Source organism: Sesamum indicum, linkage group LG1, assembly GCF_000512975.1.
Source record: "Sesamum indicum cultivar Zhongzhi No. 13 linkage group LG1, S_indicum_v1.0, whole genome shotgun sequence".
NCBI classification, from domain to species: domain Eukaryota; kingdom Viridiplantae; phylum Streptophyta; class Magnoliopsida; order Lamiales; family Pedaliaceae; genus Sesamum; species Sesamum indicum.
In genome coordinates this window covers 9,131,548-9,147,407 of record NC_026145.1, presented here as the reverse complement: position 1 = coordinate 9,147,407, position 15,860 = coordinate 9,131,548, and the positions used below count along the sequence as shown (strand labels likewise).

Sequence of the window (15,860 nt, the reverse complement as noted above, 5' to 3'; positions counted from 1 at the left end):
TTGCTTTTTTTCTTTCTTTTTAGAAATATGATGTATTGATTTATAAATATAATATTTTTTCTTATTCATAATATATTTTAAAATAAAATATTATTTATCATATGCATACATGGACAGTGTGTCAGGATGACTAGTAATCTAAAAATTAACTCCTCACAAAAAAATATAATCTAAATATAGTCAACAGAAAAAATATTTACGAAAATACCCGCATTTTTTAAAAAGTTAATTAAGTTTTTAGGCAAAACCGCTTAAAGAAATGTGGTTTTATAATTTTTTTAAAATCTTAAATTAAAAAAAAAAACTGTAAGGAGAACTGCTGGTACATATTTTTATACAGAACCGCTGCTGAATATTTGAAACAAGAAAAAAAAAATGTTGCTGGTTAAATTATTTCAATATTTTATTATAATTTAAAAATATGCCTATTTAAATTTAAAGAGGGCAAAGTGTATTTAATGTGAAAAATTATAATAGGATTTGGAGAAGAAAATTCAATTCCCGATTTGTCATAATAATTTTTATTTTTTTTTTGATAAAAGTCTCGTTTTGTTTCTTTTTCCCTATGAATTTGACATCATAATTGCTGACTGTATCTTTTCAAATTTAAAATTATCAAAAGCATCTTATAAGTTTAAAACTATGTGGATGAAAGAGTCCATTCAAGTTCTGATGATCACAATATGATGTGAGTTTAAAAAATTGTAGTTGTTTTTAACAAAAATAATGACCACAACAATATAAAGGGTGCGGCCGTGTGGAAAAACTGGGAAAAACAAGGTTGCAGGTTCCACCGAGATTTGAACTCGGGTTACTGGATTCAGAGTCCAATGTCCTGACCACTAGACCATGGAACCTTTTCTGATAGCGTGTTTCAATAATTATTAGTACAAGTAAGTCCAGGATAAATCAAATAAAATTATTTTGCCTCCCTAAACTATTCGTCTTGTAACAATTATTTCCATAAACTAATAAATTTAACACGTAACCGCCACAATTAAATTTTTTAGTAATTTTTCATTTTAAATTTAATTAAAATTTCTTAATTGAAAAAATATCTTTTATTTACAATAAAAATATAATTGGTGAGTTAAATATTTTGAATTTTATTTTTTCTTTTACAGATTCAAAATTAACTAATAAATGAGTAAAGAAAATACAAAAAAATTTCATGAAAAGATTTTATCAATTGGTGAAAAAATAAAGTTATTAACCATTTATTCTTTTAAATAAATAATTAATTAAATATCAATTTTTTTAAAGAATATAATAAAATATATTATTTATTTATTTCTAAAAATGTTTAACTTTTGGTTAAGCATATAAGAAGCATATATGAATTATTGGTTATATTATATTTATTACGTATTTACTATATATATATATTAATTTATACTCCACTTTTAATGTAAATTCTTCACTTATTAAAAAAAAATAAGTTGAAGAATAATTCAATGATGATTTAATGTTCAAAACACTAAAACATATTGAAAATAATATAATTGTTCAAGGCATGAAAGATAGTTTTATCCAACCAAAGGGTAAATATTACGTTTATTAGTTTAGATGAGTAATTCTGACAAAACGAATAGTTAGGGGGAACAAAGTGTATTTTACCCATTTAAATTAGATAATAATTCAAAACTCTCAAATAAATTGTTATAACTCACATGGAGTACTAGTTCATAGAATACGAGGCGCATAGTTCGAACTGGGGACGCCTAATGGTCAATTTTGCTTGATTTAGACAATAACAACTACGTTGTTTGATTATAGAAACTATTCAATCATTGTTTTTCCCTTTGCAGACTCTTTTGGAAGCCGGATCTAGATAGAGGTTTAGGTCAACATTAACATACAAAACTGAAATTTTTGCACCAGGCTCTTGAAAACAGTCCATCATCCACACATATGCATCTATGTCCATAGGTAGGAATTACTTACCATAGCTCCCATACTTTCAATGGAAAGTAAAGTTTCCCAAGCATCTACATTACCTGCCCTCGACGCATAAGGTAACCTTGTTTTAGAAACCAAAAGCCGAAAAGCACCACAAGGTTTACTTTAACCGTTCATCACGGAATTTTTCCATCAGCTTCGTGTTATTGTCCTGCACCAACTATCATCCAGAAGCTGGAAATGATCACTCCATCTCATTTCTTGTAATTATCAACCTTAAACATAATACACAAAAGAGCTGGGTTGGATCAGGCTAATTGGTGTTCTGGACAAACTTTGGATGAGTCGCCGCATATATTGAACAGTTCACATCAGCTTTCAAGTGAGTCAGAAGATGCTGTACATCCGGACGCAAACTTTCAGCTGCTCTTCCAATAAGAGCCAGGACTTCTGCTCTTGGTTTGCTGCTTGCTTGCACTGGTCCTCCTTGCCCTTCATAATGGACAATGTGATGCCTGAACAGCAATTAGTAATTACCCATTATTGCAAGCGTTAGCTAATGGTAGATGGATAAAATACTAATATTTAACCATAAGCTTACAGGAAATCAATAATGTCAGCTATCTCGGACGCTTCAATAGGAGCTGATGGCTGCGAATTCCTCCCAAACACATCAGCCATCACGTTTAATAGCACTGATAGTATCTGGCAGATAATTTCAAAATATAATTATATTAGAAATCATCTCGTAACTTAGAAAGTCAGATGCGTGAACATCTGAGTTTGGTAACAGAATGAAGACCCATTTGTTTGGCAAGGAATGACATTTTTTCGGAATTTAAATTAAAAATATCATATTTTTTGTTTGATAACATTATCTCAAATTTGGAAAAAGAAAAAATATTCCTAAAAACTGGGAATATTACATCAAAAAGTCCCGGAAATGAGGACACTAATATTTTGGTGGTAATCTTATTCCACTTCCTTCGGAATTGACTAATATAAACTCTTATTATTAGTCTTATTTCTTTAATCACATTTATGTTTTTATTGTATTTTAATCTTTTATCTATTATATTTATATAACTGATAATATGTTGTGTAGGTATGTTCAATACACAAATAGATATATATTTATATATTTTTATGCAAATATATATTCACTATATTTTGTTTTATTTCGATATTATTATATAATTTTATATAACGGTAAATGCATATATATTATATTATATTCATATCTACATATAATTAAGGCATTCTTTTGTTGTACAAAATGTACCAAACATTTAAGACTTTAATTTATTTACTATTTAAATGCACTATCCTACCCAAACACTTCAATTCTTGAAATTGAATAAGATGCCTAGTAATCAACTTCTTGACAATTATATTTTTTGTATCAAATTCATTTCTGCCAAACAAGGGAGTCCTAGAAGGTTAATGGCTTAATTACAAGTAAAAATCCAATTAGGACAAGTTATCCTGAGAGGTTTATACATAGCTCCTCAAAGCACGGTGCCAGCAATATAAGAGATATGGAAACATCATCAATGAAACCTATCTTATGTGGCTCAAAATGAGATGCTTAAGGGACATGTCTTCTCTATCGAGATCTTCCTTTTTTTATTTTATTTTTGACGGTCAATATCTTCCTTCTTGCAAGCAGTAAACTTTTACCTATTTACTTTAAATGTCAGAATCCAAGGAGGTAACCTCTTCTGAGGAAGGAAGTTCGGGAAGAATAAAGGAAACCTATCATGGGGAACAACTAAATATACATCCATACCTTACTGAAGAGGGTGTGAGCGTTCGCCAATCGAGGAAGCAAAGGACCCATAATACGGAAAGCTATTCTCAGTCCAGCTATTGATGTCACAGGCTTAAGATGCTTAATAATGAGATGTGTTCCCTCAAGCCACTCTAGTGGAAGGTTACTGAAGAAAGCATGTAGCAACGCCACCACATTACCTGTATAAACCAACATGGACAAGGATTGAGCTCAAGTACGGAAATATCATGTGCTTAAAGAGAAGATACTACAATTTACTTCTGAGGTATGATTATAATAAATTGAACAGCAATAAATGTCTACAACCATTTTGAAGATTATTACCAGCCTGGTCTGGCCGTCACATTTCAGGTCAGTAGCTGCCATCTCATAATGAAACTAATATGAACATTTTTAATCTCATGCTGTCATGCAGTTTTCCATGAAAGACAGTTAAATTATTGATGCATTCGGGCACCACCAGTAAACAAGTGCAGATACTACTATAACTCTTTCAACTAGAGAAGAAAGTATTATGAGATACTTTTAAAAGAAGTTCCTGCAACGAGAAGTGAAACACGATAGGAGCATACCAATAGCTGTAGAGGTATTGTCCTGGGCAGCCCATGTTGGATCTAACAAAGCATAGCAAACAGCGGATTCTAGTTCACCAACTGACCTTTTCCCATCAGTAAGCCACCAACTCTCTTTTATTACACGTGCTGCCTCCATGTAGAGTTGAATATGAAACTCTTGAGGAAGCTGAGCTAAAAGAAGACCACAAGCTTGGATCAACAAGCAGGATAACTGCTGACATGTATAACCACTTCGCCAAACAAAGTTCGAATTACTTAATCCTGACACTGAACTAGTTCTAGTTGCACCCAAGGATTCAGTGCTTCCCCCAGATGGAGAAGTTGGCAACACAGAACTTTGGCCAACACCTGTGGGATTTAAACCGGTGCTAGATTGAACCAGAGTTGGTTGTATGTGAACAACAATTTGAACAAGTGACGATACAATTTGAGATGCAGACACTGGAAGAGAGAGAATTTCTATCACAGCTGTTTCAAGGATCAGCTGGGTATATGTGCCAGGATCCTGGATTTGGTAGAATGGTTTCTGACCTTCAGGAGCTATCGCACTTGCCTGTGATGTTACTTGAGCCTTGTTATGGGGCGCTCGCACAGAACTGTTTGAGGTTTCTCCCACTTGTCCATTTTTAGAAGAGTTGTTCAGAGGAGGAATCACATGATTAACCAGACCCAACAAAAGAGTTGCAAAGTAGTCGAGCGGGGGACAAATGGAAGCACTAGATGAGTTGATATGCTGAGGGAAAGACTCAGAAATTGGAATCTGAGGAAATAATGCAGGTCAATAATAAGAAAGATTGCAGAAAATTAAATAGAAAAAGTTTAGGGATGAAAGATTCATCAGCACCTTTTTAACATCTAATACATTCAATATCCGAAGAATAAGTTTCCCTGGCAGATGACCATAGAAATAGGCAAGGATATCACGCACAAATGTAAAATTCAATGGATAATAATGAAGGAATGTCGAGTAAACTTGTAGAACTCTGTCAGCAGCATCAATTGCATCATTCTCGATGAGTCTATAGATGATTAGAGGGATCACTGGGAGCAATCTCGCAGCAATATCATCAAAAAATGTTGGGTACCTGGTAGCAATATATATATATGTCAAGATAAAGAATTGCACATCAAATATTATGCAATTACATCAGAATATTCTAGTCACGAAATTACTACATATAATATATGATCATGAGCCCTTTAGTTTAAACAATAGTCGCACAGAAACAGGTGTCTAACAATCTGTCAAAGCTAAAAATGGAACTGCTTCACAGGTGATGCCAAGCAAAGCTGGCTGATAGCCACCACATATCTTCCTAGCTGGGAAGGAAACGGAGGATGTAAACCCTTTCCTAATACACCTTCGCAGATCCAAAAAGTCAATCACCTTACCTCACACACCACAACCCCTCCCAGCATGTGGTATGTCTCAGATCCTTTGTAGTTTTAATCATTGATGAACTCACATAAATCAAATATATGATTAATATTTTCCAACTGAGGGAGGATCAAAGTTGGCAAGAACTAGAATCCTGAAGCAAGTTGCACTACATACTTCATAAACACTTGGCATCACAATTACACACACTATGCTAGATTGCAAGTCCAAAAAAGCAACCAATTCTCTAAAATTTTCCTGATTTTAAGCTTAATGTCACTAGTTAGAGAAAGTAAGCAAGATACGTCCAAGGTCTTCTCACTAGCTACCATATAGCAAGTAGTTGCGCAAGTAGCAAATATGTTAAGGTGTGCTCTCCACAACCTGACCTTGTACCAGTCCAAACAAACATACATGAAAAGTATGAACTATTTTTGGAATAATAGCACACAATCCGAACCATTGTTACACTCCAGAGAGTCCTTCCAGGAAGAGTTACAGTTTCAAGCCTTTTCCTAAATAACCATTTGGGAGACTCCCAGATCTGTGTATTCCTGCATCTTCAGGATCCTACTAAAATGATGACTTTTACCAAATCAGGTTTAGTGCTTGGGTTGATACGCTATACCACCTGATTGATATCGAGTTGCTTATGAGTGGTGCATAACAAATCAAAGAGTCACTCCTTGAGCACAAGGACCATCATTCAAAAATAATGGTCTCAAAATCTAAGGGCAGTGCGAGCAGCAAATTTCTAAGCTAATCCAGATGGACTCCCTGACAGCATGAAGAGATAAATAAAATGAACCCCTGCCTACCTGCCACACCCCAGAAAATGGTAAAAGAAAGAAAAACTTTACCCCCACATATTTAAACAAACAGTTCAAAAAGCCTCTTCATCTCTAGGATGCTTGCCAATAATCGGTACAAAACATTATTGAGTATCAGTTTTTTAACTTCCCCTCCGGAAATAGATCTTGACATCTGCACCAAATTGCGTGTTTGTAGAAAGGGCAATAATGTCCATAATATATTACCTATCTTTCCACGATAGATGATTTCCAAGGGCTTTTTGCAATTCAGCACGCTTGAAAGTTCCAGAGAAAAGCCAATGTTCAGGTGGGCCACGATTCATAAGATACAGTTTCACTCTTTGTTGAAGCTCTTTGCTGTCGAGTATATTTATCTATCGGATGAAAAGGAAAACAGAAAATAAATAACTAAATGAGTCTACAGAATCTGTGATCATTGCAATGCATGCCCACCTGGAATCAATCCATATGGAATCACACTAATCAAGTAAATAAAAAGACAATTTCGATGTTGCAATATCACCAGAAAAAGAAATTAACAATAACCCACAACTTCCACGTGTTATGACAAAGATATGTCTTCTCTCATCCCCTTTCTGTTTCACTTTGAATGCGAGCTTTACCCACATTTTCATTATTGTACTGATTAAACAATAAAAGATAAAATTCCATTGCCTCACTCCACCATGATACTAAAAGTAGTCACAAAATGAACAATACTCTTTGAAAAAGAACTTTCAGAACCACCTACATATGAGGGCCCAACACTCCATGAAATGCTAATGTGCCTCTTTTAACCTTTAGTCCTGAAAAAAGCTTATTTTTTTATTCATATGAATTTCTTGAAAATTTATCATCATAACTACTTCCAAATGTCAAACTTATGTAAAACATTTCAGATCACATTGTAAAAGCTCATACTGCTACGAGTAAAGCTCCACGTTATTTGTATGTAAAGGAATAACACCTTTGGATAAAGTAATGTCTACAACTTTCAGAGATTAAACTTTCAAATTTCTAGAGATTAAACCATGAAAAGTATCCTGAATTATTATCTGTTTCGGACATCACAGATTGGCATCACCAGAGACCAAGGTTCAAGAACAAGAACAAAGATGTCAACACCATAAATTATGAAACATATAGAAACACAAATGATATTAATAAACGGACTTTTAGCTTTTTCTTATTTCTCTAATATTCTAAATCCAGTAGATGAAAAGAAATAAATAAAAGAATATCTCTGCCTCTTTAGTGTAACAAAGATGAAAATGTCCTTTAATTGCACCATTAAACTTAACCTTAGATAATGAGCCTCTACTCTGACACGCTCCATTCGTTTTGGCTCTTTTACCATTATGTTGCTATTGACACATTTGGACAAGATAGCAGATAACTTACTTAGACACATATCCTGTCCTCTCATAAGCAAGACTTCTCAATAGAAGGTTCTGATGTTGAATAAAGAGAGTAAATATTTTAAAGCTACATCTAACCTGCACAAGTGTAAGAGAAACCACTACATCCCTACAGGCAAAGACTTCTAAATGAATACTCCATAAAGTTATGATATCATCTCTTTTAGAACTCCAGACTTGCATCGTTAGTGGTAATGACAGCAAACAAATAAAAAGCAAAAAGAATAGAAACAAACATACCACAATTCGCAAAGCATGGGGATCATCATCACGGTCGATAAGTGCTAATAGTAAAATATCTAGAGGCAGTAGCTCATGGGTCCAAATGAAGAAGGCAAGGTTCGCACATGCTTTTATCATAAGATCCTGATGAGAAAATTACAAAACCTTGAATCATCAATAAAAAGCATGTCGGGCTACCACCAACAATGGTAAAGAACAAAATCTGAAATTGAGAAATAAATTTGGTGAAGGAGAATACACCTGCAAGGAACGTCCACGCTGCAGCTCTAAGTTAAAGTGATGCAATAGGACATCCACCATTGTATAAATATTGGCAGTAACTTCTTCAGGGGAAAATTCTCTCAGGACGCGACCCTGTACACCATCATATGATCACATGTGAACATGTGAGATGAGAAGAGAGAGGGAGAGAGAGATCTCAAAGATGACACAATGAAAGATGCCAAAACCTTGTAACAACAAAAACTGGGAAAACTTTTATCTACGTAACTATTTGAAACTTACAAGATGCAAACTGTTAATGCTCTCAGGATGGCCGTACATCAGTATCCATGCACCAGCACAAAGATACTGGCGATGTTGAGGAAAACTGTGATTAATGTAGGTCATGACATATGTCGGATCAGCGGATGTCGCAAGAAGCTGCTTGCACTGATTAAGCACAGTTGTTTCTGCCTGCCAATTGTCATAAATTTTTTACAGTTACGTAGATTTATCAACTAAACTTGAAATATCTAGCAGGATATTAATTGATCGTGTCAACATTTATGTAGATTGTGCCAATATTTATCTAGCAGGATTTCACGTATGCCGTGACAACAACATCTCCATTTCTAGCACTGTCTTCTCAGATTTAGAAGCAAAACATTTGTGAAGTCTAGTTTAGGAATTTTCTTTTTGTCTTTACCATTCATTGTCAATTCTCCCTTGTCTTACCTCTTATTCCAGGTTCATTCGAGGCCCACAGGCCATAGCTTAAGTACACTCCATGAAGAAGGACACTTTGATTTTCATGTTTACAAAGAGAATTTTTTAGGATATACATGTCCACAAGTTTTTCTCAACAAAAAACTCATTAATGTCTACTTTGCTAACTAGGTGAAATTATAATGGGAGTTCACTTTCATTCTAGTAGGTGAATTGTGGTCCTTGAGATGAATAATGTTGTCATCCACCGAGGATAAAATATAACAATGGTTTATAGCTGTATCTACTATCTTGCTATAAGAGCAAGTCATCTTCTGTGATTTTCTGGTCAACTCCCAGCTTTAAATCAGGTAACCATTAATGTTCCTCACTGCAATTAGTTAATAGACAAGTTGTGATTCAGCTCCACCTCCAAACACACCTCTACCCACCCCCCACCCAACAAAAAAGAAAAAAGAAGATGAGACAATAATATGAATAATAATAAAGAAAAAGGAAGAAAGAAAAGAACAAAGAGAAAGTGCTCTTGCTTATCTTCTTATAATTCTTTCACTTACTACTAATCATATGAATAATCCTATGGCTGATTCTCCATAAATAAGGGATAAAAATAAAAAAATATGCATAACTTATAAGCATAAGCAAAAGAATCCATGTACAACAATTGGTAACTGATTAGGCAAGTGGCTGAGAGAACAACCCAAGTTGCATTAGGTTGGTTTGAAGACAATTACCTCATTTAGGCCCCAGGATATGTGTGTGTTAGAGAGAGGGTGAAAGAGAAACAATATCAAGTACCTGCTGCCATGCTTGAATGGCCAAGCCCCTCTTATCCATTCGACCAGCCAAGGCATCACGTAATATGGAAGGGAAATAGCGAAGGGTCTTCTCTGACCATGCATGTTGACTGGTGGCGAGTATCTGTTCCAACATTGTTTGGAGGTACAACAGGTGTTCGACCTCTGCAACACCACGAGTTTTTATAATGATCGCAAGTGTAGTTACTGTTATCCGATTTAAAGTTTCTGTAAAGTCAGTTGGACCCTGAACAAGTGCAAAATAATGTCGTTACTCATACGCCAAAGCAATCCGGTAAGCAAAAATATATTAAACCATCCTCAACCTTTCCGTCCCTCTTCACATAAAAGAATTCCCTCATGGATAATATAAGATTCATGCATAAATTTTCAGCCAGCCTAAAAGCGCGATGATCTCCACGTTTCCCCTTCAGTGTAGCAAGCATTTTCGTGACATCATGAATTAAGCCTTTGTTCTTTCCTTGGTACCTAGAAAACGTAAGCATAGAAAAGAATTTATCACCATTTCCATTTGACTTACACCGAACAAGTCTTAGCTTGTCTAAGAACATAAAATGGGCAGGCAACTCAGTCTAAGACTTTGCAAAAAGAAAGCCCCTTCCACTACAAGATACAAAGTCCTGTGAATATGACGTCATTTTATGAAACAACAGAGCAGGAGAAGAGGCACATTGGTTTAATGTTTCCATGTATCATATGACAATGGTTAGCAAATGTGTTCATCTCTGCATAATATTACAAATAGCATGAAAATGGAGCGGTTCTTCAATTTCAGAGCACACCCGAAGTCGCATAATCGCATAAAAAGAACATCACAAATGCTCATGTACTCGTTTTCCTACTTTCCAAAAACTGCTCATGTTCACCCCAAATTGTACACTACATGTTCCACACTTCTAAAGTTTGTAATCAAATAATGCCAGTTGACTTGAATTCAATGCTGTGGAAATAACAGGCTAACAACCGACAAGGACAATTTCCTAAAAATCTTCCCATAACACATTATGACAGACAGCAGACCAATCTCCTTACCTGTGCCCTTTTGACATTTTGTGCACAACTGGTTCTAAAAATGTTCTCTTGTACTTTGGATGTAACTAAAGTGTTCTCAACATGCTAAATATTAAGAACACTGAAACACATTCCCACATGTCCACACAACCCAATGTGTTTAGTTGGAGTGAGACAGTCATCCAATAGTGTTATCTCACTACTACCCTGTCTAATTATATAAGTCAAGATTCTCCCACAACATAGAGTGCTCAAAAGCTGCAAGCGCAAAGGAAAAGGAGTTTTCACCTGTAAAGTGAAAGCAAACGATAGTTGAGAATTTCAAAGACCAAGATAGAAGCAGCAGGTTTGCTCAATGCATTTTGGTTCCTCTGGGTCAGTAGCTGCATTCAGTTTGAAAACAAAGCTAGTAACTGCTTAAACCAATAGGAAACAAGAATGCAAGAACATAAACTTCAACGACAAATACACGGCCAATAGACCTAATGAGAAAAATAAATCAGAGTGAAGCGCAGATCAAAATTCATAAACGATAATGATAACTGGAAGCAGCTGATAAATTTATTCCATGCAAGTGACAATTACAACCTGGTCAAGATCCACCATGAGGGCAATGGGAGATATTAACATATTTCTCATGTTCATGACATTTACCACACGGCATATGAGAGTGGGGGAGGGGGTCTAAATGCAACCATGAATCCACTAGGACCACTACGACACCCATAAAAATCCTGATAAACAAACATTCTGGAACTCATTTAGTAGTTTGCCCAACTTACATGCAGCAGAACCAGCTTGGAATCCTCCATAACAATTTTCTTCCCAGTAAGACAATTTTCTCTCATAGAGTCAAATCTTCCGGCACAAAGGCATCCTAGCTTCTTTATCTAGACTATTCGAATTCCAGTACCTACGGGTTTCCCTTCCCATCAACATTGCATTGAGGCTTTCTTTGTAGTCAAGTCAGACCAAACAAGAAAAAAGACAAAAAGAAGACATTTTTCAGCTCAAGGTCAAAATGATATCACATGCTCATGATTTCTACCATCTTATGTAGCATTCAGATCTCATAACATCACTTCTTTCGAATATGATACAAAGCTCGACATGATCTCCAGTTGAAATGATATGGGCTCTGTGTAGGAACAAGGAGGATTTGACCAATGGCATTGTTGTAATTGCCATTATGTTAATGCACAAAGAGTTTTTTTTGGGTAGTCTAGCCTTTTCAACACAATTCACACTCAGGATTATTGTACAATTCTTCTCTTCTTTCTCAGTTCCAACTAAATAGCATGAAACAGATATTCCAACTCACTTTTGCGGGGACAAACTACCAACACCCAGTAAAGTTTGACTCAAGCATTAGTTTCTGATTATTCAGTGATCAGTCAAATTATTTTGATCAATCCTTCTAATTTCAGAGAGTTTATAAGCTATATAACTTTTCAAGCTTTTGCGGTACCAGAAAATTTATAGAAATCCCAAGTGTCTTCTCTTTTTGTTTCATTAATTGGAAAATTATCTAGCAATTTTGCCTTTCTGATCCGTAATTATCCCAGCTGGGACCAAACCATTATCTTAGGATGAATTTTCCCCATCTTACTATTCATGCACTCGGTGCAGAATTTCTAACTCCTAAAGCTAAATTCTTTTGCCATCTTATAATCTTCAAATTGTTGTCTATGATCAGTAACAATTAAGCTCCTAAACCCAATGTTTCACATTGTATCAACTATCTATTGTATTCAGAAAATACTGATATAACAGAAACATAGTATTCAGGAAATCTATACAAAACAAACTTGGGCTAAGTTGCAATTACTGAAAAAAGTCAGGAGATTTGCCTTCTTTGTATAACTTTTAGGCACTATCCATAGACTTATTCTAGCCAATTCCAATCTCGAATTTATTCCAAGTGCATATCGGACACCTATCTTACTGCTCAAGACACAGTTTCACAGGTACAGATATGCAGATATGGAAATGGTAAACTGCAGACGTGGTAATATGGAAAATACGAAAAATATAAGATGTGATACGGATTGGATACATGAACTAAAGCTATAATGATTTTATTTAGATTGAGACAATTTATGTGAATCAAATGATTTTTTTATGCTACAATGAAAATTAAGTTATACAATTAACCAGCATTAGCGACATCTAATATGCATCACAAAAGTGTGGAGTACGAGTTTTTGTTCAAATTTGAAAACCTTATCGTGATAAAACTGTCTTATGATGGGACAAATTCTCAAAAAAAAATATGTATTATTTTTCAATATACACGTCATAAAATATATTTAGGAGTATCGTTTTCAACTTAATGTCAAAGTAATTTTTTCAAGTTCATAATATCGTAATATTGATAACATCTTCTACTATAGACAGAATCCAAATGTGAGAAATTTGTCACCAGTACGAGTTAATAATTCTTGACAAATTTTTTAAACTTGCATTGCGTTAATTTTCACATCTTGTTTTTAAGTTCACTTTGTTGTTAACAAACTGCATTCTTACATTGGTATTTCTTCTACTATAATTATAATATTATTACGTATCCCTATTGCATGAGTAACTTAAGTAATTCATAGAAAACAACAAAGGATAGAATGATAAAAAAAATACGTATATATATATATATATATATATATATATATTAGCTTTCCACCTAGTAAGTTTATCTAACTTTAAGTTTTTTTCCTTAAGAAAAACTATCATGAAGTATTTTAACAAATTGTATTGAATGTCATTTTCTATGCATGATCCATGTGAGGGCATTGCACATGATATATATTAACAAACACTGTGTTTGCACAACTATGCATGATCATGCACAACAAGAAGTATATAATACAAAATAATTAGATTGAGGCAAAAGGAGAAACAAACATCAAGAGAAAAAGATGGGACAACACCGTAGTACGATCACGATTATAACGTAAACAAATTACAACACAAAAAAAATGTGACAATTCAACATGCAAAAAATTGCAAGTCTAGGACAAAGTCAAATTTGGGCAATCTTCAAAAAAGACCTTTCATGAACCAAACAAAATATAAGATTGCTACATTGCTACATTGCCAGCATAAACTGAAGCTAGTATATAAAATATAACACTATGAAACTCTTTTTGGAACCTAAAAGTATGTCTAGACCATGTTCCATAGCCTAGGCGTTGTAATAGGTTCCTCATCAACATAATTACCATATTATGAGGTAAGATAGAGTCATATTTACTTGCTAGTTTTCTTTTGTTTTCCCCCGAGAGGACATCACTTTTTTGTTGTTCCTCCCAACGCTCTATGCAGTGTTAGAGAGGGAACCAAAACATAGGATAGTAGTTTCAGAAGGATATTTCATGAAACAAAGAATAGAGCAAAATATAACCGCTCACTAATGTATGAAAAAGCAGCACCATATAAAAACATGGGTTTAGCTAGAAAGCACATAAAATGCGGAAAAAGAAAACAAATACCGCCATAAGTGAACGGAATAATGCATGAGGGGCAATGAGTAGCACTCGGACATATGTTTCAACCATCGCAATGCTAGGTACAACCTGTTCCAACATGCGGCATAGTCAAAATAAGTGCCTGTCTTTAAGCCACTACCAGTCTATAATTGTCGAAAGGGAAATGAACAGCACGGAAATAGTCACAACTTCGAAAGCAGGATGACGGATGGTCAAAAGAGCAGACAAACTCATGGTAATGATACACAATTAATATAACTTCAGTTTCCGGAGAAGACAGTTAAACCATCCAGAAGGAAGTTTGTATAAACACTCATGCACTTGCATATGCGTGAGATTAGGAAAAATGCAGTCATACCTGTCCAGAAAACATCGACTCTTCCATCTGATTCGCCAGTTTCAAGCATAAATTTATAGAAAACCCAGACAATAATGATATTGGCAACGGGCTAACTTCCTGCATCACCATCAATCTCTCATTTGGCTGTAGATTTGGTCCTGGTAATATCTCTGTTACTCCAGCAGAGGTTAACCAGTTCATGACTGTTTCACAAGCAGGCTGTGCCATGGTGTACGACACAACCCAAAACATCCCAATTGACCTTTCATCCATATTCATATAGTCCATAATACGTTCACCTGATACTTGGAGCCAACATGAAAAGATCAGAAAAGCAAAACCTCAAACAAAATGTTCATACAAGGGTAGTAAATGCCAGTAGCAAAGGACTTAAAAGTCTCGGTTCACATAAACAAAGAAGGGAAACAGAATTTCATGGTTTTGCTAGTAATGTTGTAGAAACTAAGGAACTTGACCCAAGAATGTGCAAGTTATTCATCACGGTTACTTCATTCAGGATTGTAAAGCTCTTCCAGTGAAATTGCTTGGATTTTGAGAGATGTCAAGAATGTGGAAATTTGATGCAAAATAATATCAATCCTGATATAATGGCCAAAAAATTTAAGTCAGATCATCTTCTTTAAGCAAGGGATATAAGAAAGAAGTAATTATTTTTCCATACGAGGACATTAATTGTGGAAGGTACACTTTATGATCTTGCAAATGTAATTCAGAAATTCTGGTGTTGGCTTGTGCAGCCTGCACAACTCTTTACATAAGTCATTCACATGACATAGGCTACATTTAATTGAATTTGATAGTAACTTACCAAAAGATCCTGAGATGCATTATTACTGAGATAACTAGCTTGCTACTCAAAAGTATGGAGTAAGTACCTTTGCTAACTTGCCTCCACCATTCATCTATTTGCTTTCCCTTTTGAAGCTGCTCATTATTCAAATATTCTCTGGTTGATGTATTTAATGACCAAATACGCAGATTCTGACAGCTGCTAATGAAGTCCAACAAGATACTTTGAGGGTTATTAGGATCAGAGCTTCTGTCTTCTTTATGGAATGAAAGAATCTTTCTGGTGGTCTCCACCTACCAGCAGATGCCAATGAAAAAGTCAAAATGAAATCCTCATTGATTGATCGGATCGGAA

General features: G+C 34.8%; 1 protein-coding gene and 1 non-coding gene across 4 annotated transcripts in view; both read right to left on the bottom strand.

Moving 5' to 3' along the window:
• On the bottom strand, positions 786-857 carry TRNAQ-CUG. The gene has a single exon. It is a non-coding gene; the product is annotated as a tRNA-Gln (tRNA).
• LOC105159839 (mediator of RNA polymerase II transcription subunit 23) overlaps positions 1,771-15,860 on the bottom strand; it is a 19,153-nt gene continuing 5,063 nt past the window's right edge. For 2 of the 3 annotated variants that reach the window (XM_020696277.1, XM_020696274.1), the window contains exons 7-21: positions 15,592-15,799; positions 14,714-15,000; positions 14,359-14,442; positions 11,162-11,256; positions 10,168-10,330; positions 9,843-10,088; positions 8,622-8,792; positions 8,358-8,471; positions 8,115-8,240; positions 6,682-6,830; positions 5,111-5,351; positions 4,264-5,026; positions 3,689-3,870; positions 2,501-2,604; positions 1,771-2,414 (exon numbers count right to left, since the gene is read on the bottom strand). In XM_020696277.1, coding sequence (XP_020551936.1) covers positions 2,213-2,414; positions 2,501-2,604; positions 3,689-3,870; positions 4,264-5,026; positions 5,111-5,351; positions 6,682-6,830; positions 8,115-8,240; positions 8,358-8,471; positions 8,622-8,792; positions 9,843-10,088; positions 10,168-10,330; positions 11,162-11,256; positions 14,359-14,442; positions 14,714-15,000; positions 15,592-15,799 — 3,135 coding nt within the window. In that variant the 3' untranslated portion in view covers positions 1,771-2,212. The remainder of the gene's footprint in view (positions 2,415-2,500; positions 2,605-3,688; positions 3,871-4,263; positions 5,027-5,110; positions 5,352-6,681; positions 6,831-8,114; positions 8,241-8,357; positions 8,472-8,621; positions 8,793-9,842; positions 10,089-10,167; positions 10,331-11,161; positions 11,257-14,358; positions 14,443-14,713; positions 15,001-15,591; positions 15,800-15,860) is intronic. The other variant, XM_020696276.1, reaches the window with a different exon arrangement.